At 39.1% G+C, this 25,606-nt stretch overlaps 1 protein-coding gene and 1 non-coding gene across 10 annotated transcripts in view; one reads left to right on the top strand and one right to left on the bottom strand.

Moving 5' to 3' along the window:
- slc7a2 (solute carrier family 7 member 2) overlaps positions 1-19,513 on the top strand; it is a 131,229-nt gene extending 111,716 nt beyond the window's left edge. For all 9 annotated transcript variants that reach the window (XM_073064579.1, XM_073064577.1, XM_073064582.1 and 6 more), the window contains 3 exons: positions 746-912; positions 9,006-9,114; positions 13,141-19,513. In XM_073064579.1, coding sequence (XP_072920680.1) covers positions 746-912; positions 9,006-9,114; positions 13,141-13,313 — 449 coding nt within the window. In that variant the 3' untranslated portion in view covers positions 13,314-19,513. The remainder of the gene's footprint in view (positions 1-745; positions 913-9,005; positions 9,115-13,140) is intronic.
- A 4,725-nt stretch (positions 19,514-24,238) lies between these two features.
- Positions 24,239-24,352, bottom strand: trnal-caa (transfer RNA leucine (anticodon CAA)). The gene is made up of 2 exons: positions 24,315-24,352; positions 24,239-24,284 (listed from the first exon to the last, which is right to left on the bottom strand). It is a non-coding gene; the product is annotated as a tRNA-Leu (tRNA).
- Positions 24,353-25,606: the final 1,254 nt, after the last annotated feature.

Raw genomic sequence — 25,606 nt, 5'->3', positions numbered from 1 at the left:
CAAGCCCTTTGCGTTGCATTGCGCCATTTCTTAAAGTCAAGTGCAATGAATTGAGATGAGAAGTTGGCTTCTAAACTGCTGGGGAATAGAAATGAGATTGTTTCCCGTGATCTTTGGCTTGATATGACAGGAAGCATTTCAGCTTTTTCTTGCATGGACTTTGAGCTCCCAAACAGTGTCTGTGGTGAGATCATGCCATTTTCCTTTATCTGCTTGAATTTCACTTTTATTCTGTTGGAATCTGTCAATTCTTCTAGTCAGCCATCAGCGAAATGGAGTAAGAATAGCTACAGATAGGTGAGTGATACTTCATCAGGAGAATAATGCAAAAATACCTGGATTAACCACTGGTGCTTTGAAAATTGTAAAGGAGGGAACAATATGATGAATAGAGAGAATGATATGGATCCCTCTGGAAAAAGAAATTCACAGAAAAATGGAAGGATAATAGCCAAGAAGGATAAAAACAAAAGTCTGCAAAATCAGGATGCATTATTTTGTTTTCATCTTTCTGTTCTGGATCCATGATTCTACAACGTGAGGAGGGGAGGGGGTGTAATTTCCAACAGTGAATTGGCACAGGGACCTTGTCTTGTTGAATAGCATACCAGGAAATCAAGACCAGCAGATCTACAGGTTTGGGTTATCTACAACTCTCAGATGAGTTCAGCATGCTTTTCTAATGCATGCACTGAGATACAATGTATGTTAAATTATTGATCATATTTACTTCATTTCTTTTCAGCTGTTGTCATCTGTGCAGTGAGTGTGCTGATCACTTATGGCAATGAAACAATACTTTCCCTGGAGCCCTGGAGCATTGGCCTTCTTACAGTATTCCTGCTCATGTTTGGCATCACAGTTTTCATCATCTCAAAGCAACCTCAAAGTCAGGCCAGAGTGGCTTTCATGGTAATTGATAAGCACTCGTTAAAAGTAGCTGTTTGGATTAATGTCATTTCAAATGAGATCAAAGCACTGAGACTTGTTCCGTGCAAGGAGACTTGGGAAGCAGAGAAGTTCCATTAATTTTGTCTAGAACAATGGTTAGACTGGATTTACAGTTCTTCATGCTGCCCTCACTCCACATTATAGAATAAATGTTATGGCAGCAGAGAGGGTGTGGGAAAAAGACTTAAACAGAGTGATTTTTTAAAAAAAAAATTAGGAAAGAGCAGATGGAGGGAAATCTTGTTGAAGGACCTTGAAGATTGTGAAAGTATTCTGAACAGGTGGTTCTTCAGTAGATGCTTCTGTTTGATGAGAAGACCAAAACTTCTAGCCATAAAAACAAGATAAATCCACAAGGAAAGTGGTGCAACTGGTAAGAGTCTTGGAGCAAAACAGTATAAAGGACAAAATAGGAAGTTTGCACATTCTCCCTATGAGCACATGAATTTCCTCCAGGTGCTCTGGATTCCTCCCACATCCCAAAGCTCTGTGAGTAGATTGGCTGCTGTGACTTGCCCCAACTGTGTGAGAATATGGGGAGAATAAAACATGGGATTAGGGTGGGATAAATGTAAATGAGGATGCTACAGACTTGGTGGACTAGAGGGTCTGTTTCTGTGCTGAACATCTCTGGCTCAATAAGGTCAGGAGAAATTTTACTCATAATGTGTTTAGGATGTGGCCATGTTTACCATACTGATATAAAGTGAAATGACCAGAGTGAACAAGTAAATGAAAAGTTTTAAAATGCTACTGCTGAAATAAAAACATAAAATAGGGGAAAGCTCATAGGTCAGCAAGTATCTGTGGAAAAGCGAACAGTTAATATTTCAACATTCGCTGTTGAAACTTCAGTTGGTTGCTTGCTTACATTCTGTTTTGTAGATGAGAGGAAAAAGAAATAGAAGGCTATGTTGATTCAGAAGGATGGGAGGATCACTTGGAATACAGGGACACTTCCAGTTGCTGTAATAACCATGCCTGAAGGAAATGTGTCCGGTTGCAGCTACAGTTTAACTGCTAGATCTAGGGATAGAGTCACTGTGGAGAATCTATTTAGCCAAGATCTGCATGGATAGCACACTTACTCAGAAGAACCCATCAGAGATAAAGGCTGCACAGGCTGGAAGGCAGAGTAGAAAAAGGCAGGACATGCAAGAACCCCCTGAAACCATCCCACTCTGATAGATATCTCTCTGGCTCTGGGAGAGGTGGCTTCTCAGGGGAAGGCAGCACTAGCAGCCGGGTTCATAGCACTCAAGGGAGGAAAACATGGAAAGGATGTAATGATAGAGAATTCAACTGTAAGGGCTGTAGTTGAGCATTTCTGCCCCTCAAAAGAGATAACAGGATAGTATAATTACCTCTCTGATGCTAGGATCAAAGATGGCTTCTGACAATTCGAAGGGACTTTGGAGGAGACGCTGAACATTTATTTTTCATGGTATATATGATGATCTCCAATATGGGCGACACAAGGATGAAGTCTTATTAGCCAATATAGGCAGTTAGGAGGTAATTTTTTAAAAAGTAGGATTTCAGGATTACTCCCAGTGCCATACAGGAGCAAGAATAGAATTAGAAAGGGGGAATTCCTTGAAATGTAGGCGAGTACAGTAGCATAGCAGTTAGTGTAAATAACACTTTGCAGTTCCAACAACTAGGGAACTCTGTTGCTCTCTGTAAGGAGTTTGTACAATCTGTGACTGTGTGGGTTCCTCCGGGTACTCTGGTTTCCCCAGTGTCCCAAAGATGTACAAATTAGTTGGTTAAGCAGTCACATGGATTTAATTGGGCATCATTGGCTCACTGGGCCAGAAGGGTGTGTTATTGTGCTGTATCTCTAAATAAAATAAAGGAATCACAGTGGTTAATGAAAAAAGTCAAGTAGGACATACAAAGTGAAAAGGGCTGGTGGTTAGCCAGGGGACTGGGAAATCTTTAGAAAGACTGAAAAGAGGAGAACGGAGACTTTACATCGGATCATTTAGAAATTAATGACGCATTTAAAAATTTTTATTCTCGGCTTTATTCCTCTGAATCCCTGAATGACAATATCTCTGTGGATCAATTTTTACAGAATCTGAATATCCCCTCACTTTCATCTGATTGCAAAGCCAAACTCAATGCGCCTATATCACCAGAAGAAATATCTTTTGCAATTTCTGCACTGTCCTCAGGGAAATCTCCTGGACCTGATGGGTTCCCTGTGGAATTTTATAAATCATTCTCCTCACTTCTTTCTCCTCAGTTACTTTCAGTATTATCTGACTCATTTAATTACGGCAAATTGCCACCCTCTTTCAATGAGGCATCTATTATTATTCTTCTAAAAAAGGGCAAAGACCCAACAGAGTGTTCCTCGTACAGGCCGATCTCTCTGCTCAATGTTGATGTAAAGATCTTAGCTAAAGTGTTGGCTCATAGATTAGAAACCGTTATTCCCTCCATTATCTCTGATGACCAGACAGGCTTTATTAAAAACCGTCTCCCTTTTTTTAACATTCGGCGTCTATTTAATATTTTATACCCAGTTCCAACTGGGACTCCTGAATGTGTTATCTCCCTTGATGCGGAGAAAGCATTTGACCGTATAGAGTGGAACTACCTTTTTGCAGTCTTAGAAAAATTTGACCTCGGCCAAAGTTTCATCTCGTGGATCCAATTGCTGTACCTGTGTCCTACTGCTTCTGTTCTAACTAATTTTCAGAAATCCCAAGTATTTAATCTCAAACGTGGCACCCGTCAGGGATGCCCCTTAAGTCCCTTTCTCTTTGATTTGGCTATAGAACCTCTGGCGATAGCATTTCGAAATTGTCCTGAATTGACCGGGATTTGGAGAGGGGGTGTTGAGCATAAAGTTTCTCTCTATGCTGATGACTTATTACTCTTTCTCTCAAATCCGTCTACATCCTTACCTCTAATGTTTTCACTTCTTGACCAGTTTAGCCAGATCTCTAGCTATAAACTCAACTTACATAAGAGTGAACTTTTCCCAATTAATAAAGAAGCACAAGAACTAATATTTCGTGATCTCCCTTTTAAAGTAGTCCATAATCAATTTACTTATCTTGGAATTACAGTCACAAGGAAGTTTAAAGATCTCTTTCGTGAAAACTTTGTCAATCTTTCATATGCTATAAAACAGAGTCTGGTACAATGGTCACCTCTATCTATGTCCTTGGTAGGTCGTATTAATGTTGTTAAAATGTATGTTCTTCCCAAATTTTTATACTTATTTCAATCTATCCCAATTTTTATTCCTAAATCTTTTTTTGATTCCTTAGACTCTATTATTTTGTCATATCTGTGGCAGAATAAGCGCTCTAGAATTAATAAAATCCACCTCCAAAAATCTAAAAAAAGAGGGTGGCATGGCTTTACCTAACTTTCGCTTATATTACTGGGCAGCTAATATACGTTGTGCTGCCTTCTGGTCTTTCTTCCACGGTCAACCCGAGTGCCCTAACTGGGTGGCAATGGAGTTGAGCTCCACTAAAGAATTATCTATATCTGCACTTCTTGGCTCTGCACTCCCTAGCAGTCTGTCCAGATCAATAGCTAATCCTCTGGTCAGACACACTTTGCGTATATGGGCTCAGTTCAGGAAATTCTATGGTTTCCAGGGGTTTTCCGTTTCTAGCCCTGTCGCACACAATCACCTTTTTTTACCTACTACGTACGATTCAGCATTCCATGTTTGGTACAGGAAGGGCATTAGACATTTTGAAGATCTCTTCATTGATAACCGCTTCGCTTCTTTTCAGCAGCACTCCGTTAAGTTCAACCTGCCTAACGCTCACTTTTTCAGATATCTCCAAATCCGACACTTTACTGCTCCTTTAATTCCTAACTTTCCTGAAATGCCTGCGAAAAATGCTATGGACCTATTTCTTTCCATTAATCCACTAGGTAAAGGTTTAATTTCAATTATCCGAGATAAACTAGCAGCCTTACGGCGGGCCCCTGTGGATAAAATTAAAATGGCCTGGGAGCAGGATTTAAATATCTCCTTATCCGAGGAGAGCTGGGACTCAGTTCTCAAATCGGTCAACTCAACCTCCCTTTGTGCTCGCCATTGCCTCTTACAGTTTAAGATTGTTCATAGAGCCCATATGTCTAAATCTAAACTATCTCGATTCTACCCTGGCATTAGTCCACTTTGTGATAAATGCAAGAGGGGCGTGGCCTCTCTCATCCACATGTACTGGTTCTGTCCTAGCTTGGAGAAATTCTGGAAAGATGTCTTCACTACATTATCGGGTATTCTGAATCAGCACCTAGAACCTAACCCCTTAATTGCTCTGTTCGGTTTTTGGGGCGAGACAGATTTATGTCTGGGCCCGACCAAATGCCGAATACTATCCTTTGCCTCTCTCCTGGCGAGACGCTTGATCCTCCTCAGATGGAGAGATGTTGCCCCGCCCACTCATGCGCAATGGCTTAACGACATTATGGCCTGCTTGGACCTCGAAAAAATTCATTATTCAGTTCTTAACTCGGATCTAAAGTTCCATAAGGTCTGGGGACCTTTTATCGAGTACTTTCATAACCTTCCTCTTGACTAGGGTTTTTTTTTTAATTTTTTTTCTCTTCTTTTCGGTCCCTTGCTTTCAGCTCCCTTTTTCTTTTTTTTCTGGTAGTAGGCATTATTATCCTCTGTTACTAAGTGTATTCACAGTCTGGGAGTTTGACTGTCCTGACTTATACTCTCTATATTGTGTGGTGGTTGGTCTGGAGTTGTTGTTGTTTTTTTCTTGTGTTGTGGGGATTGGGGAGGACACTAAGCTCACTTGTCTTTAATTTACCGGTAGGTGCTTTTTTGTTAAATTCTCTTCGTTTGTAGCATATTGTTATTGTATGCTTAATCTTGCACTGTACTAATGCTCCCCACTGGGATTTGGGGTTTTTAATTTTGTAAACTGTTTTGAAAAACTAATTTAAAAAATTTAAAAAAAAAAAGAAAGACTGAAAAGCTCTGAAAGAAAAAAATAGATCTATAGAGAAAATGTGCATATAATATCAACGCAAACAATAAGAGTTAATATGGATTTGTAAATAGGAAGAAGGTTGCTAAAGTAAGTGTGGGACCTTGAGAGAACAAAGCTGGTGAATTAATAACAACAATCAAAGATATTGCAGATAAGTTAAACCATTATTCTTGTATCAGCCTTCACCGTGGAGGATACTTCAAATGTCTCCAAAATAACAGACAGGCTAATTTCGGCAGACATTCAGGAACTTTACAAAAATTGCAATCACAAGCGATTGACATTGAAAAACTCATGAGATTAAAGGCAGTCAAATTGCCAGGAACTGATGGCCTGAAGCCAAGGGCTTTAAAGAAAGTTGATCCTTAGGCTGATTTTTTTTAAAGTTTCTATATTCTGAGTGGGAAAACAGTAATGTGGTTCCTTTATTCAAAATGGAGGGATGTTAAAGGCAAAGAGCTCTCAGGCGGTTTAACTTTTATTGTTGGTAAAATGCTAAAGTCAATAATCAAATATAGCTAATATGGACTTATAAAAGTAATTTCACTAGCTAAACACAGTTCCAGTGCCATATTTACGTTTGCTGACGACATCACTGTCGTTGGGCAAATCAAAGGTGGTGACAAATCAGCATGTAGGAGGGAGATTAAGAATGTGGCTGAGTGGTGTCATAACAACAACCCCTCATTCAGTGTCAGCAAGGCCAAGGAGCTGGTTTATCGAGGGATCAGAAGTGGAGAGGGTCAGCAACTTCAAATTCCTCAGTTATTATTTCAAAGGATCTGTCCTGAGCCCAGCACACAAGTGCAATTGCAAAGAAAGCACTGCAGTGCTTCTACTTCCTTAGGAGTTTATGAAGATTTGGCATGACGTCTATGACTTTGACTAACTTCTATAGCTGTGTAGTGGAAAGCATGGTCTGACTGCATCACTGCCTGGTATAGAAACAGCAATGCCCTTGAATGGAAAATACTACAAAATGTAGTGAATGTGGCCCAGTCCATCACAGGTAAAGCCCTCCCCACCATTGAGCACATCTGCAAGGAGTGCTGTTACAGGAAAGCAGTATCCATCAAGGCCCCACCACCCAGGTCATGTTTTGTTCCCTCTACTGCCATCAGGAAATTGTTACAGGAGCCTCGGGACTCTCACCACCAAATTTTGGAACAGTTATTACCCCTCACCTATCAGACTTCTGAACCAGAGGGGATAACTTCATTCAACTTCACTTGCCCCATCACTGAACTGTTCCCACAACCTATGGACTCACTTTCAAGGGCTCTTTATCTCATGCTCTTGATAGTTATTGTTTATTTACTTATTTTTCTTGTGTTTTCAGTTTGTTATCGTGCACACTAGTTGCAGAGTCTTATCATTGATTTTATTATGATTGTCAGATTTGAGTATGCCTGCAAGGAAATGAATCTCAGGATTGTATATGGTGACATTATATGTACTTTGATAATAAATTTACTTAGAACTTTGAAATCAGGTTTGTCAAATTCACATGAATTCTTTGAGCACATGACAGGGAAATTTGATAGAGGGGATCCTGCATATGTAGTGTATTTGGGTATCCAAAAGCCATTTGACATGGTGTCTTATAAAAGGCTGGGGCACAAACTGAGAGCCCAAGGTATTGAAGGAAGTTTATAAACATGGATTCAAAATAGCTGTCACATTTAAAACAAATATGAAATAAATGAACTCTTTTTATGGTGGAAGGATGTAACCAGTTAAGTACTCCAGCAATCAGTTCTAGTACTCAGTTTACATTAATAACTTGGGATGTATGGCAAAATCCACACCAGTGAGTCTAATGTCACCAGTGGGCAACATGCAGAATTTGCAATTAAAAGATGTGATAGCAGATTGGACAAAATCTGGTATAGGTTTATATTATATATTTTTGTAAAAATAGCTCATGCTAATGAATCAAACTGGTGTCTTTCTTTGAGGTCGTTAGTACTATAGAAAAAGGAGATCTGACTGATGTGCTATATTTAGACTTTAAGGTCCTATATAAGAGGCTAATGTGCATGAGGTTGGGTTACTCTGCTAATTTTAGGTACTGTCACTGACATTTCCTGAACTTTTTTCCCCAATTAAAAATAAAAGGTTCTTAGATTGCATAATTTCTGTTCATTGTATGTAATATGCCAATAATGGCCTCAGGTACTGGGAAATTGAAAAGGTGCTTTGTCATGCAAGTATTTGTGCTAATCCTTATTCATAGAGATTGTGAATGCTTAGTATCTATTGAAATGGCAAGTGTTCAATAGTCAATTAATGGTTTAATTTACCAGACTGCATGATAACAATAGACTGGGCTTGTACATGCTGGAATTAAGGAGATTGAGAGGTGATCTGATTGCAACATATAAGATTATTAAGGGATTGGACAAGATAGAGGCAGGAAATATGTTCCAGATGCTGGGAGAGTCCAGTACCAGAGGGCATGGTTTAAAAATAAGGGGTAGGTCATTTAGGACAAAGTTAATGAAAAACTTCTTCTCCCAGAGAGTTGTGGGGGTGTGGAATGCACTGCCTCAGAAGGCAGTGGAGGCCAATTCTCTGGATGCTTTCAAGAAGGAGCTAGATAGGTATCTTATGGATAGGGGAATCAAGGGATATGGGGACAAGGCAGGAACTGGGTATTGATAGTAGATGATCAGCCATGATCTCAGAATGGCGGTGCAGGCTCGAAGGGCCGAATGGTCTACTTCTGCACCTATTGTGTATTGTTACTGCATAGGCATGCATTGTGGACAGCTTGACAGGCAGTGGGAATGAAATGACCTTTTTCTCACTGACAGGGAGTGTCTAGTGGGGTGTCACAGGAATCAATACTGACAGTGGGGGAGGGGTTGTCTGCCTCTGTTCCTTTCTTTCCAACGTTGACTGATTTCTAATTGTAGAATCTGCACAACCATATCTCTGATACTGCATAATCTCTACAGATCTTTTTGTGAATTGCCATTTATGGGAAAACTAAGTGTAGGATTACAAGACCATTGTATACTTGATAATTTATTTATGTTAATCGTATTATTTATGTTTTAGGTGCCACTCTTGCCATACTTGCCTGTACTCAGCATCTTTGTCAATATCTACTTAATGATGCAATTGAGTGGGGGCACTTGGATCCGATTTTCTATTTGGATGATTTTCGGTAAGTATCCTTGGTATTAGTTTTCATATCTGCATCTTTCTATTTATCTCTTTAAATTTTTAATATATAGAAACAAGAATGTATTGTAATTTCAAATGTACAGTTTGAGCAGTAAACTGTAGTTAACTTTTTTTTTGGTTATAAACATTGTTCATTTAGCTGGTATTTGTGATATTTTAAGATTCTGGAGGGTATATGATTCAATTTTAATAGAATCTTTATATTTAGAACAATTTATTATCTCATTTGTATTTGATGAAAAATGCTTGTCCCTATGGAATAATTTTAAAATTAAATTAAACTTTAAGATTAAGAATGGAAGTGACAGGATGAAGATGAAAATTGATTTTGGGTGAAGGGGTCTTTGGGGGAGTGGACGGAGGATTGAGAGAACAATGCAATGTTGAGTCAGGGTAATTTTAAAAAAACACAAATGTGGTGGATTGAAATAGGAATGGATATTGGAAATGAAATTGGAACTGCAGGGTGTCACAAATTTCCTCATTAACCACCTCATTAATAGTGTCACTCATAGTCTTTCAGCTGTAAGAATAAGACAAAACATTGTAAGGAAAGATGTTGCAAAGAGGGGCGAAAACTAGAAGAGACACAAAAATGGGGTAATCAGAAATCGGATTTGGGTTTATTATCACTGTTGTTTTGTGGCAGAATTCCAATTCAAGACATATAATACTGTAAATTAAAATAAATAATGCAAATGCGGTGCTTTAATGGGTTCATGTTCCATACAGAAATTTGTTGGCACAGGTGAAGCTGTTCCTAAAATACTGGAGTCCTGTACCTCCTTCCTGATGGTAGTAATGGTCCCGATGGAGCAGCTTCCTTTCCCTTCAAATGTTTCCTGTTTCACAAAGACTGTAACTAATAACAGTTTCATTTCACAGCGCCCACTCCCAAACCCCTGTCAACACACCAGCAGGCATTAATATTCAAAATTTGTCTTGGCATTGCCTATTGTGGGTAACACAAATCCTCCATCACCAAAACTAAGCCATCTTTAAAAGATTCCAAACCAAAATGGTGAAAAGTGAAAAACAGCATGTGCTGAAAATCTGGCAGTCCAGGCTTTTATCAATTGCTGTTTCTCTGGTAGGTCATGCACTGGCTTGGGGAGCCCAAAGGCAGAGGGCACAGGCTTAAGTAAAGGCTTGCTTGTGTTATCGAGAAGCACAGAGAGAGCAATTTTATCAGCCTGAGGGGAGGCAGCAAAGCTGATGGAAATCTGCCACTTGAAGATACATCAGTCCCTGAGCAGGGCCAGTGGGAGACATTCAGGGAAACTATTTCATGGATGGTGGGAAAATACAGACCTACAAAGCACCAGCGCCAAATCACAACGATCCCTGCTGCTGCGCTACAGAACCAGCTCTGGTGTCGGGAGATCTTGAGCTGGTCCTCTGCTCGCCTGCGTCCTGCACAATCAGGTCACACCACTGATATCCTACTGTGATGCCCTTCTATTTCCGCACCCTCTGCATAATCAGCTCTGCAGCGAGCAGAGGAACAAGGTGAAGGGTCTTGGCCTGAAACATCAACTCTTTATTGCTCTCCATACATTCTGCTTGAGCTCATGAAATCCTCCAGCATTTTGTGTGTATTATTCTGCCATTGCTTAAACCATTTGGTGTGTATCAAAGTCAAGACAAGGTGACAAAATTGAACTGTTCAAAGGTTGGGAAAATCTGTCTGATCACCTGTAGAGACACAAAGGCTACGGCTCAGACAGTCTCCGTAAGGGAAGCACGGCCACTTAACAATTGTAATTGCACATCAAAAAAAAGATGGTGTGAATGACTGCAGCTCAGCCTTCAGCTGGAGAGCACGCCCATTGATGCTTCTCACTGATGCCTGTAGATCAGATTCGCTTATTCCCTTAGTTACCAATCAAGCTTTGAGCAAAATGTGAGCTAATATTTGTAACAGAAGAGATCATGAAGGGCAGAGGAGCTGCAACCAGACTACCAAATGCTCATCTTTCTCGTTCCCCTCTAGGCCCCGTGCTGCACTCTCCACTCACTATGTTAAAGTGATCCTTACAAGGAGGCTGTGTTGAGTGACAGACGTACAACTCAGAAATGGGCCTTTTGGCCCATTTAGTCTATGACAAAGCCATTTAAACTGCCTGCTCCCATCGACCTGTACCAGGACCATAGCCCTTTTTATCCCTACCATCCATGTACCTATCCAAACTTAGCTTAAACATTGAAATTAAGCTCACGTGCACTACTTGTGCTAGCAGGTTATTCCATACTCTCACGACCCTCTGAATGAAGGAGTTTCCCCTCTTGATCTGCTTAAACTTTTCACTCACCCTTAACTCATGAGCTTCTGTTGTAGTCCCACCCAACCTCAATGGGGAAAGCTTGTTTGCATTAACCCTATACCCCTCATAATTTTGTATACCTCCATCAAATCTCTCATTCAAAGGAATAAATCTTTCCTAATAACACTGCAACATTCTTACAAGTTTTCTCTGTACCCGTTACAATTTTATTTACATCTTTCCTGTAGTTATGTGACCAAAACTGGACACAATACTCCAAATTAAGCCTCACTAATGTCTTGTACAATTTCAACATAACATCCCATCTCCCGTACTCAATACTTTGATTTATTAAGGCCAATGTGTCTAAAGCCTTCTTTATGACCCTATCTACCTGTGACACTACTTTCAACGAATTATGGACCTGCATTCCCAGATCTGTCTATTCTATCACATCCCTCAGTGCCCTGCCATTCACTTTGTAAGACCTACCCTGGTGGTCCTGACAAAGTACAACACCTTGCACTTGTCTGCATTAAATTCCATCTACCATTTTCAGCCTATATTTCCAGCTGATGCTGATCCCTCTGCAAGCCATGATGGCCTTCCTCGTTATCCATAACACCCCCAATCTAGGTGTCATCCACAAATTTGCCGATCCAGTTAACCACATTATCATCCAGATCATTGATATAGCTGACAAATAACAATGGACTCAACACCAATCCCTGTGATACACCACTAGTCACAAGCTCCAGTCAGAGGGGCAACCATCTACTACTCTCACAAACCTAATGTCTAATCCAGTTTACTACCTCATTGAACGCCAAGCAACTAAACATTCTTAACCAACCTCCTATGTGGACCTTGTCAAATGACTTGCTAAAATCCATGTAGACAACATCCACTTTCCTGATAACTTCCTTGTAAAATTCTTAAGATTGGTTAGACATGAACTGCCACACACGAAGACATGTTGACTATCCTTAATCAAACCACTTGTATCTGGTCCCTTAGTATAGCTTCCAATAACTTTCTCACAACTGATGTCAGACTCACTGGCCTTTAATTTCCTGGTTTATGTTTAGAGCCTTTCTTAAACCGTGGAACAGCATTGGCTATCATCCAATCCTCTGTTTGACTGTGGACTTTGGTCATGTCCCCAACTGTTGCGCAAGTCTTAAAGTGGCACAAACTGTCCCATGGTTCCGTGCCACTTCTGCCTTTGTCACCAGCCCCATTTTGTCTGACTTCCGCTCAGAGAGTAGAGTAGTTGTACAAATACAGGTGAAACTCTCCAATCCAGCCACTTCAGACCTGATTGGTGTCAAACCACAGAAACTGCCACACCTCCCACCCACCCACCCCGCACCCGATGATTATATTCCAAGCAGGTTGACTGCTCTGTATTGGCACTCCTGGGTTTTGAGAACAGTCCTGTAACTGTTGACTGAGGTGACAAAAGTTGCAATGGTAGATCTATAGATCTTAATTAAGTTTAGATCTTGGCTAAATTAGTGTAAATCTGTACTATTCACAACCTGTCAGACTACAGCTTACTAGACCATAGAGCTTAAACCTGTACATCCCTAAACCTGTTTCCCACATGTGGCATCTTCTAGATTCACTGAACTTTTGTTCTCAGGACATTGGAATGTAGATCACATTCCAACATCTTGAAAGCCATAACCCACAATTTCACTTTTTCCTCTATTTAATTATTCATTTTTTTCTGTTCAAAGGATTTGCAATCTACTTTGGCTATGGCATCAGGCACAGCGAGGAAGGTCACCGCGATAGTGAATCAGTGCAGAGTGAAACTGAGAACGCAAAGAGTGTAGAAGGAATGGATGATAATGAGATGCCAACTGAACTTGACCAATTTATTCTGCATGAAAAGACAAGTGAATGTTAGCTATAAAATGCAATATGTAATGCTGTTTGTCACATCAGACATATTTGTGTTTTCATGAGCAGTGAAGTTTTATCAACTTTTAGCCTCAGAGTTTGTCAAAGCTCTGTACAGGGTCATTTTATACCAACAAAAGAATGTTCTTTGCAACAAATCATCTGAGCTTGCTTATGCAGGAACTGAGTGTATTAACTGATTATCTGCATGTACCTCTATCCTGTTCAGTATCAACATATTTGATTATATCTTACCAAAATGTTGAGTGAAAAATATTGTTACCCATAACAAAAGGAGTTGGGCTATGATAAAAGATTATTTACTGGGATTAGAGCTACTATGTATGATTTTCATTTCCAATTTGGGATACATTGTTTTTATAATAAACCATTTGACAATTCAATGAACATTTGGCATATGATAATGTTATAGTTCTGTCCTTTAGATTCACAATTATTTATAGTTATTTCATTTTGCATGATTATTCCATGATTGAAGCATTCGTTTGTAATGTAGTTTACAGGAATAGTCCAGTTACAGGACCTTACTACTTTTCAACATTTTTTGAGTCAAATCAAAGAGAGGCTCCTTACAAAGTAGTTAGGGATGAGAGAGTGGAAAGTGTAAGATTTTTTTCCATTTACTAAATTCAGGAAATTGCTATTCTAAGTTTATTAAATATTAAAATATTTAATCTTCCAATTTAATTGCAAATACTTTGTAGATACTAAATAATATTTGAACTTTCTAGGACAAAATGGTTTATATTTTAACAAAAAATGTAACTGCTATATCTGAAAATGAAAACCATACATACCTCCAAACAAAACAAGCTATCAAGCTATAAAAATGTTTACTGTGTAAAATCTTTAAGTGTTGATAAATCCTTACAAGGGATATTTCTTTCAATTCTTAGGTGCTGTGTTTTTGTTTGTAAAACACCTGATGAGTCATCTTCATATAATGAAACAAAAATACTGTGAAATGCCTAACTCTTGGCTTATGTGCTGATCAGTTTAAATAATTTCCAGTCTTAAGACCAAGAAATAAGTACAAGAGTAATCTGTCATTCAGCTTTGTCCACCTCACTTAAAATCATTTTTAACAATTCTGGCATAACTAGTGATGTGAAATAATAACAAGGTTCAGGAAAAGTTCACTGATTTGACTCCTGATATCTACAAGCACAACTCTTACCAATAAATGATTGGTGAGAGAGATTTCTGCTGGATTGAAGCTGAGAAATTAATCATTTTTACATGTAACATATTCATCAGTCAAGTAGCAAGTATTCATATTTAGTGTCTTAAAATGTGCAAAGAATGTTTACCTTTGACATAGATAGTTAACTACTGCTTGCTGCATATTATTAACCATCTCTAATTTTCACCAAGCTTTTGTGGTGCATTGCTGATCCACCATGCCTTTATATCAAAAGTGAAAGTTACTCTAAGGTGTTATTGCCTAAAAATTCATCAACTGACAATAGTGCAAAGTGTAACATCACTGTGTTTTACTCTTCCTCTGAAATGTATTCCACTGACTTCAATCAAATAGGAGGAAACCACAAATAGTGCATTTAATGGGATTAATCATGGGTGAATTTCTAGACGGATGTCTTCCAGCTTACATTGACTTATTACGTTCAAGGATCCTAGATGTATTTCAAGTGGCCTTGTGTACTGGAGGGATGCTCCAGCATCCCAGCAAAAAGCTATCGCTTATTAATCAAATCTTGTGTTCTACATGGCTCTTACACTATTAGGTTGATTAATCACGCATACAATGAAGGATTTTTAAAGGATCCTAACCAAATTCAAAACTTTCTGGAATTCTTCTTCACTTTTTTCACAATGTGATTAAACTGTTCTCCTTTGCAATTGTTGTAGTTAGTATTGGCAGCACTTTCAAGAGATGGTCCTATTACATTAGTATCAACATTTCACATGAAAAGTACTGTTTTCACTGCTCATTATGCTAAACACAAATACGCTGGAGGGTGGGGGGGAGGCTTGAATTCATTTTATTTTCCCAAATTAATCTTGACTAGTTTGCTTCATTAGAAAAAAGAAGGAAAATGAAATATAAATAATTGTTTAATTACTACTTGTATAATGGAATATTATTTTTGTGTATTTTGATGATTTAGTTTATGAAGCCATTTCAAGAAGACAGACAATGTTATTTTATGCCAGACTTCATTGGGTGGAAGATTTAGATTAGACAAAAATTGGCTAAAGCAGTTTTTAAAGAATCCTTTAACTTATAGAAGCTTTAGTAAGTGTGCTGTATATATGATGTAGATTTATTTCAGTTTAACTGTGTACCTGTCTACTCTTTCCTGTTTTTCAAAGGAATACAGTTGGTATATTCCAATAATTCTCCCTATGGATATGTTCCTGTTTGCAATCAAGTCACTAGAAAAGTAGAAGGAAAAGGCCACTGTAAATGATACAAAGAGAGAAAGGTGTGTTTTAAAAAAAAATAATAAATACTGTCAAACTTCCCTGTTTGACATTGAAGAATACTAGAACAACCTGTGAGCAGTTTGAGTATCTGCTCTGTTTGCTGGACTTAGCAAATCACGTTATTTTAGGTTAACAAGACATTTGGAAATATCTGAAATACATCTTAACTGACATTTTAATTAATTTAGGAGGCCAGTATTTGATAAGCAGAAGAGATTTTGCAGACATTTGAAGTTTTAGGCTGAGACTCTTCATCAGGATTGGAAGGGGGAAGAAGTCAGAATGAGAATGTTTATGGTGAATTGACTTCATAAACCAGGCGTGAACTCTGGTGAGACCCAGGATTTAGACCCAAAACAGCTGACGATATATTTCCAAGTCAGCATGATGAAAGACTTAAAGAAACTTTGTAGATGGTGGTGTTTTCATACACTTCTTGACCTTGTTCCTCTTAGTGCCAGAGATTGTGGGCGTAAGAAATGCTATTGGCTAGATAAGTAACTGCAGTGCATTCTGTAAACTCTGCTTGCTGCAATATGATCTGATAGTGATGATGAAAATGGAGGTAGTGGCTGGGCTGCCATTCAGGTGAGCAAAATTGTCTCAGTGATGCTAAGCATTTTGGGTGTTGGACTTGCAGTTATCCAAGTAGAGAGTGTTCCATTTCATTTCTGATGTGCTTTGCAGAGGATGTAAAGATTTCAAGAAGATAAGTGAGCCATCTATTGTGAGAGCCCATCTTCTGCTTTACCATATTGTCACCAAGTATCTGTGGGCCGCTCCAGAGAAGTTTCTAGCCTATGGTATATTGATAGTGAGGCATTGAACAATGGTAATGTCATCATTTCAATAAGTGTTGTTGTATATGTCCATTGCTTGGCATCGATGTGGCACAGAAATTACTTGCCTGAATGTTTTCCATGGGTTGCTGCATGCAGGTGTGGGCTGCTTCATTAACTGAAGACTTGTGATTAGAATTGAACGTATTGCAGTTGTCAGTGAACATCCACTTTTGACATTATGACAGAAGGAAGGTCACTGATGTAAAAGAACTACTGAATTAGTTATTTTCTATTTCATCCAAAACATTCACACTGAATAGAGCCAAGTATGAACTAAAATTAAATATCACTTCCTACCCAAAAGACAATGTATATCTTGCATAAATTTGAAACAATATTACTCTTAATAATTACTAAATTAAAATATATTTATCCCATTCTCTCAGTATTAGAGTGATATACTGTTCTGTGATTTAATATAATCTAGCTAATCTATGATTTCCATAGTAACCAGCTATAGGTGTTAGCCCTCCAGTATACAAATATTGAATGAGTTGTCCAACAGCCAGGTAATTTGTTCTGGAACATTGCTGCCTTGGCACTTTAAAACATGTACCCATTGAAGTAGAACACCATGCTATTCCCCCTCTCCACCCCCCAAACCGTACACACACCCTTACCCTGCCTTTCCTCCAGTAAATTGCCAGGATAAAACGGTAAAAAGCACGTCAGAATTTTTTTGTTTGTTGAGTTCTTAAACCATAAGACCATTCAGCCCATCGAGTCTGCTCCGTCATTCCATCATGGCTGATCCCGGATCCTACTCAACCCCATAAACCTGCCTTCTCCCATATTCTTTGATGCCCTGACCGATCAGGAAACAATCAACGTCCGTCTTAAAAATACCCATAGACTTTGCCTCCACCTCAGTCTGTGGCAGAGCATTCCACAGATGCACTACTCCATGGCTAAAAATATTCCTCCTTGCCTCCATTCTAAAAGATCTTCCCTCAGTTTTGAGGCCTTCGGTAAGTCCTTTAAAATCCTAAAAAGAAATCAATATTTTTGTGAAGACAGGTCTAAACTGTGAAATTTAAGGCTGTTTCGACTCACCATTTTTCCTGTAGACCATGTTGATTCTGCCAAGCCAGACACTACGTTTCTCTTAACTCTTCAGCGAAGGGTTTGTATAACTCCAATCAATTTGTTAGTCATTTGGAAGTATTTTAAAATTTTACTAAAATTATATTTTCATGGTGCTGAAGGATACACAACTGCACAAATATTTTGTGTTAGTTCCAAATTTATTTCAGATGATTTTTTTAAATTGAAGAACAGCTTGTTTGTTTGGATATATTAGCCAGTATTTTATATCTTTTAATTTTTCTTATTCCTTCCACTCTCATGTCCGGAACTAAGTGGCAGGTATTTATTCATCACCATCTCCAGAGAGGTTTTGTCAGTGTCAGGACAAACATCTCAGCTTAATTTTTTAGAACTGCATCAAACCCTCTATTTTTCCTTCTACTAACTAAATCTCAATTCTGGAAAGTTCCGTTTTAGGTGTCAGAAATTGACAAGATGGCAACATGAGGAGAAGAATTCAGAACCAAGGTTTTAGTTTTTTTTAAACTGCTTTCCCACCACATGGTTCAAACCATTTCTAAATTAGGATATTGAATTTCCCTGATTAGTTATGTTCATTAGAAAACTATTATGAAGTGATAGATTCTAACTGGATGAGGCCTCTACGATCTATTGTTGAAAATAATTTCCAGAGGGCAATCAATCATTAAAGGTGTCCTGAGTAAAGGGAAAATGCATGTAAATGGAAAGTACAAAAAAATGTTAACTGGCAATAAGGAAAATAGAAAAGTATTTGTGTGTTTTTTAGATTTTATTATGTCCCAAACAATTTGAAGCCAGTGAATTACCTCTTGTGTTAGAAAAAGTGTCAAGCAATTTGATCAAGTCTGCTAATAGGAGAACAAACTCGTTCTTTGCATAGTGCCATGAAATTCTTTCCCAAAGACAGCATCCCTTCCTACCCCCAAGCCTATCCCAAATTTCAGCCTTGATATAGTTGCTCAGGTTGCTGAAATGTAGCCTGAGCCTATAAACTTCAGATCCACTGACCTAACAGTGAACCATTTTGCCACATGTAATTATTAATCAAATAGAGGTTGCAGGTTCCATCCTACACTGTGTTATAACAATGAAGGAGAAAAACAAATGCTACAGTTGGTTTCAGTATCTAAAGTTTGGTAAGAAATTTGATCCAGCTTTCCATTTAATGACCTTTACTAGAAGCACTTGCACTACCATCTGAGAAGGTTTCACAAAGACTTGTCTGTGCTCAAATAGTTGCCACTACTGTGACACCTGATATTCTTATCTGTCTTAAAATCTAGAACATTTCTGGAAATAGTAAAAACAAAATGCTGGTAATGTACCAGCCAAGGAAAAATAGTTATTTGGGTTTCTTTCCTGCCTTAGAACAGTACCTTATAGAATTACTATATTCAGAACTGACTGAGCGTAGTATCTGAGAGTGATACATCGCTCAGGAGATTCAATGCCTTCAGCATACAGGAACTGTACATAATCTCGCAATAATCAAAATAGCTTCATTTGCTGGCTAACTTGGAAAGCTTTCTTTTAAAAATTAATTGAATATTTAAACTATTTACATCTATCCATAGAGACAAACTGTTGAGATAATTTATTTTTATAATTTATAAAGCTTAGCTGTAATATTGACAGAAATGATAAAATTACCTCCCTAATAAGAATATTTAAAGATGGTATATCCATGTTGGAGATAATGAAAAATTAATATGCAAAATCAATGTACTTTGAATTTGTATGTAGAGTATATTCTTATTCTACTTACCAAATGTATACACTTTGTAATAAAATTAGCACATGTATTTCTAATATAGTTATAACATTTGAAGTTTTTGTTTTATTTTTTGAACTCCTCTTGCAGCCATCCTACACACTCAAATATTGAACAATACTAGTAAATGTAAATATAATTGATGTTTGTATAACTTCATGTACAGAACCTTCAAATATACAAGTTGTATTTAAGGAAATATTACAATGTACTTGCAAACTTATGGTAAAAATGTTTTACATATCGTTACTAAACTGATGATCATCTCAACAGTATCAGTGGCATTTTAAAAGGTAATCTTAAGTCCTAATTCTTAGATCACTTAAAAAGCTTTGGAGAAAGAAAAAAATAGGAACAAGGTAGGCCATTCAGCCCCTTTAATGACCTGTGCTTGACTTCTACATCAGAAATAATTCGCTGCCATTTCACTAATGACCTTAATTTCTCTATTACTCGGACATTAATCAATCTCTATTTTGAATGACATCATTCAGTCCAGGGTTCTCTCTCCTCACTTTACTGGCCTAACACTTATTTTTAAGAGTTTAATACTCCTCAGCTAAGGCAAACATTCTCCCATGATCCACACTGTTGAAACCTCTACAATTATTTTACAATCTTTATTCTTCTAAAGTACAAAGTAAAATTTATTATCAGAGTGCAAATCTATTGAACAATAACTGTAAACAGGATCAATGAACACAAGCTCTGCAAATGCAAATTTAAATAATGAGAGCATGAAGTAAGAGTCCTTAAAGTGAGACTGCAAACACAAGGAAATCTGCAGATGCTGGAAATTCAAGCAACACACACAAAATGCTGGTAGAACGCAGCAGGCCAGGCAGCATATATAGGAAGAAGTACAGTCGCTGTTTCGGGCTGGGACCCTTCGTCAGGACTAACTGAAAGAAGAGATAGTACTCTTCTTCTCTCCCCCCCCCCCCCATTTTCATGAGGGAAAAATAACAAAATCCACACACTCCCAACAGCAAAAAGCAGTCACAAAAATAATCAACGATCTTCCACACATAGCAATCCCAGAACCCCTCACAGAAAAGAACAGTGACAGTCACCAAATCCCCTTGCACACAAAAAATTAACAGATCATCCAATTGCCCACAGTAAAGAAAATGCTGAAAAACTGAAGGAAACCAATATAGAGTACAGTCCAATAATCACATAAATCTCAAAATATGGAAACGTATTTTCATCTGAACACAGTCCTTCTATAAAGAGTGCCCGCTGACCAGGGCCCTAACGACGGTGATCCAGAGCCAAACCTGCCAATCTGGCTACTGATTGTCTCGCACTGAGCTATCACTGACCCCTCCACATTCACCTTGATGCTTCAATCTTCCTTGCCACTTTGAATCCCTGCAGACTCCTGAGGAAATAGAGGCTGTTGTGCTTTCTCTGCAATTATTGAGATATATATATATTTAAAAAATGTGTCCAGGACAGGTCCTCTGAGATAGTGACATCCAGAAATTAAAAGTTACTAACCCTCTCCACCTCTGATCCTCCGATGTGTACTGGCTCATGGACCCCTGGTTTCCCTCTCCTGAAGTCTACAATCAGCTCCTTGGTCTTAGTGACATTGAGTGAGAGGTTGTTATTCCACCACTCAGCCAAATTTTCAATCTCCCTTCTGTATGCAAATTCATCACCGTGCTTGATATGGCCCAGAACAGTGGGGTCATCAGCAAACTTGTGGTGTTGGAACTGTGCTTAGCCACGTGGGCATAGATCTAATGTGAGTAGAGGACGGGGCTAAGTACACATCCCTATGGTGCTCCTGTATTGACGGAGATAATGGAGGAGATTTTTTTGCCAATCCAAACTGACTGGGGTCTGTAAGTGAGGAAATCCAGGATCCAATTGCACAAGGGGATATTAAAGCTCAGGTCTTGGAGTTTACTGATTAGTTTTGAGGGAATAATGGTATTAAATGCTGAGCTGTAGCCAATAAAGAGCATCTTGATATATGCATCTTTGCTGTCCAGGTGTTCCAGGGTTGTGTGAAGAGTCAAGGAGATGGCTTCTGCTGTAGATCTGTTGCTTCAGTAGGCAAATTGGAGCAGATCAAAGTCACCACTCAGGAGCTGATATGCTTCAACACCAGCCTCTCAAAACACGTCATCACTATGGACGTTAGTGCCACTGGGTGAGTCATTGAGGCAGGTTACCACGCTCTTCTTGGACACCGGTATGATCGAAGCCCGCTTGAAGCAGGTGGATACCACACACGGCCGGAGCGAGGGATTGAAGATATCTGTGAACACACCAGCCAGTTGGCTAGCACAGGTCTTAAGTACTCATCCAGACTAGATGCTTTCCTTGGATTCACTCTTTAGAAGGTAGTCTGCATGTCATCTTCAGATACCGAGATCAAAGGATCATCGGTAGACATGAGGGTGCACAATGGTTCTACTCTGTTCTGGAGGTCAAAGCGAGCATTGAAGGCATTGAGCTTATCTGGAAGTGAAGTTCTGCTATCCCCTGTGTCACAAGATTTAACTTTGTAGGAGTTTATGGCATTCAAACCCTTCCAAACCTGTTGAGCATCCCTTGTTGATTCCAGTCTAGTCCGGAATCTCCATTTCACCCGTGAGATGGCTTTCTGGAGATCATACCTGCACCTCTTGTAGCATTCCTAATCTCCAGACTTGAATGCATCTGATATAGCCCTCAGCAGTTTCTGGATTTCATGGTTCATTCAGGGCTTCTGATTGGGTAAACTCTGAACGATCTTTTTTTTAAAAAATATTATAAACCAAAAATATATAATCTCTCCCTGTACGACAGTCTGTCCTGCCTTTGCAGTAAATAGTCTTACTGCTCTTCTTCTATAGCAAGCATATCCTCTTAAGATCAAAAACCAAAATGATACACAATACAGAAGGACTTAGGTTTAGGGTAAAGGGGTTAGAGACACAGAGGGAATATGAGGAGGAAATTTTTCAGCCAGAAACTCTTTAGTATCTGGATCATATTACCTATGGAGGTGAAGGTAGGTCCCCTCACAAAATTTAAAAGCTTCCATTTAAGTTGCCAAAGCATGGAAGGTTATAGGCCAAGTGCTGGTGAATGGGATTAGTATTAATGGGTAATTGATGGTCAAGCAATCACATGGTGGGCCTGCTTCTGTACTCTATAATTACAAGCTGAGTAATATATATAATCATAATAAAATACTCTTACTCTTATTCTCTAATCATTTACAATAAAGACCAGCATACAATTTGCCGTCGCAAATGTTTGGTGCGCCTGCTTGTTAGCTTTCAGTGGCTTATGTGCAGTGATGACAAGGTCCCAGTCAACATCAATACTTTGTAATTTCTCTATTTAAATAAAGCTCAGAATTTCTGTATTTTCTATCAAAGTCACTAACTTCATGTTTTTCCCATCTGCCTTGTTGTTGCCCATATTGCTCTTGTCACCTCTGTGTGTCCTCATCACCACTCACATCCTCATGTGTTATCAGCAAACTTGGAAATGTCACATTTTTGTGACCACAGCCAAACAAGGGTAGAAGCTTTAAGTAATAGGTCATTAACACCACTTAGGATCTGTCTTGGGCTCAACACATTGATGCAATCATGAAGAAGGCGTGCCAGCAGCTCTACTTCATAAGGAGTTTGCGTTGATTTGGTAAGTTACCAAAATTTCTACAGATGTTCTGTGGAGAGCATCCTGACTGGTTGCATCACGACAACACACAAAACATGCTGGAGGAACACAGTAGGCCAGGCAAGATATATGGAAAAGGGTAAACAGTCGAACTTTCATCAGGACCGCACAGCCTGGTATGGAGTCGCCAGTGCACAGGATCACAAGAAACTGCAGGGAATTGTAGATTCAGTCAACACCATGGGTAGAATGCACCCTACCATCCAGGACATCTTCAAGAAGCAGTCCTCAAGAAGGCAGTATAAACCATTAAGGACCCTCGCCATCTGGGTCACACCCTCTTCTCCTTAGTACCATCGGGGAGGAGGTACATTGGCCTGAAAACCCACACTCAGTGATTCAAAAATATCTTCTTCCCCTCTACAATCAGATTTCTTAAATCCTGAACCCATATAAACTACCTCATTATTCCTTTCCTTTCACTATTGGTTTATTTCATATTTTAGGGTACTTTTATGTCTTTGAACTGTACTGCTGCCACAGAACAACATACTTCGCTTCATATAAGATAGTAATAATTCAGACTTTATGATTAATTAGAATCCAAGCACCGATACCTGTAAGTTGCTAAAGTCAGATTGTTCACTTGAAGGGCCCGTTTATTCCTATTTTTTTTAGATATGTTAACTAACTCTTAATCTACTCTTGTACCTTACCCCAATTCCATGTGCTTTTTTTTTTGTAACATTATTGAAATACCACATTCAATTGTTTCCCCGCGCTTGCTCCAAGCTTCAACTCTTCACAAAAATTGCAATTGTTGGCGAGTAGCCCATCTTGAAGCGTTTCATTTTATTCAACCTGTTTGCGATTTGCATTTTTACACAACATCTAATAAATTTCTGTGTCTCCCGTAAGAAGAATCCCGCTGCAGATCTAGATTTGTTTTGTGAATATATCACTAAACATTCAGTAACACAGTCGTTATCGGTGATAGTAATGGAGGGGTGTTTGTTTTCAGATCAGATTTCCAACCTCTACCTTTTCTGTATTTATTTTTCACTTGCCACAAAAAGTAAACCAACATACAGAACAATTAATGGGCAGGGCGACGATGGGGGAAAAAATGAAGAGCGGGCCTGATAAAAGGTGTGTCAGAAGTGGGATTCGAACCCACGCCTCCAGTCGGAGACCAGAACACCCGCCCGCACTGGGAAGGAACCGCGTCCTTGAGTCTGGCGCCTTAGACCACTCGGCCATCCTGACAGCTGGCAGGAGGGCCGGCGGCGCGCTAGAAAGCCCTGAACACACCCCTCTGTCATGATTTTGCTTTGTTTTCCCAGTCGTTTGACACCGATGCTCGGGGAATTTTGTATTTTCTTTCTCATCTCGTAATTAATTTCTGGAAATTTCTGCTCCGTCTTTGGACGCGACTTGCAACCAGAACAGCCGCTCACAAAGTGCAGTGCAACGCGCATGCTCGACGACGGAGGCGCCGCCATGTTTAAGCAAAACGAGAAGAGCAGCCACGCAAACACGCCACGCGCCAGGCTGCATACGTCCAATTGTTGCAGGAGTTACGCGCATGCTCATTGAGGTTACTGGGATTTGCAACAGAGAAACGATTTCAGAATTTTAAAATTAGGCAGCGACTCTGGAAAGAGAAATTGCTTATGCTTCAGGTCAAATATCCTTCATTGGACTTCTAGCTGCAATTTTTTGTGTTGGACCAAATCCTTACAATTTAAAACAGTTCACGGCCACATATTTTTCATAAATTGATCTCATTATAGTCTAGTTAAGTTAAAAGGTAGCCCACTGGAATTATATAAACTCCGCCTCTGTAACCACAGTGTATGAAATGTTTTAGCAACACACACAAAATGCTGGAGGTATTCAGCAGTCAGGCAACGTTTCGGACCAAGACCACTGATCAGGACTGAGAGGGAAGGGGAAGATGGCGGTGAGGTGAGGGGAAAGAGACTAGCTGGAAGGTGATTGAAGACAAGTGGGTGGCAAGTGTCGAGCTGGAGAAGAACGAATCTGATAGGGGAGGAGAATCGGAATCAGGTTTATTATCACAGGCATGTGTCGTGTAATTTGTTAATCTAGCAGCAGCAGTTCAATGCAATAATAATATAGAAATAAATTACATTACGTATGTATATTCAATAGATTAAAATAGTGGAAAAACAAATAATACATATTTTTAATAAGAAAACAGGTATTGTTTATGGGTTCAATGTCCATTTAGGAATCGGATGACAGAAAGAAAAAGCTGTTCCTGAATCACTGAGGGTGTGTGCCTTCAGGCTTCTGTACCTCCTCCCTGATGATAAAAATGAGACGAGGGCATGCCCTGGGTGATGGGGGTCTTTAGGAATGGACATCGCCTTTCTGAGGCACCGCTCCTTAAAGATGCCTTGGATACTACAGAGACTGGTACCCAAGATGGAGTTGACTAATTTTACAACTTTCTATAACTTCTTTTAGTCCTGCGCAGTAGCCCCCCACACCCAT

This window comes from Hemitrygon akajei, chromosome 13, assembly GCF_048418815.1.
Source record: "Hemitrygon akajei chromosome 13, sHemAka1.3, whole genome shotgun sequence".
In the NCBI taxonomy this organism is placed as follows: domain Eukaryota; kingdom Metazoa; phylum Chordata; class Chondrichthyes; order Myliobatiformes; family Dasyatidae; genus Hemitrygon; species Hemitrygon akajei.
The sequence above is the reverse complement of the archived record's forward strand: the minus strand, read 5'-3'. Positions and strand labels throughout refer to the sequence as shown.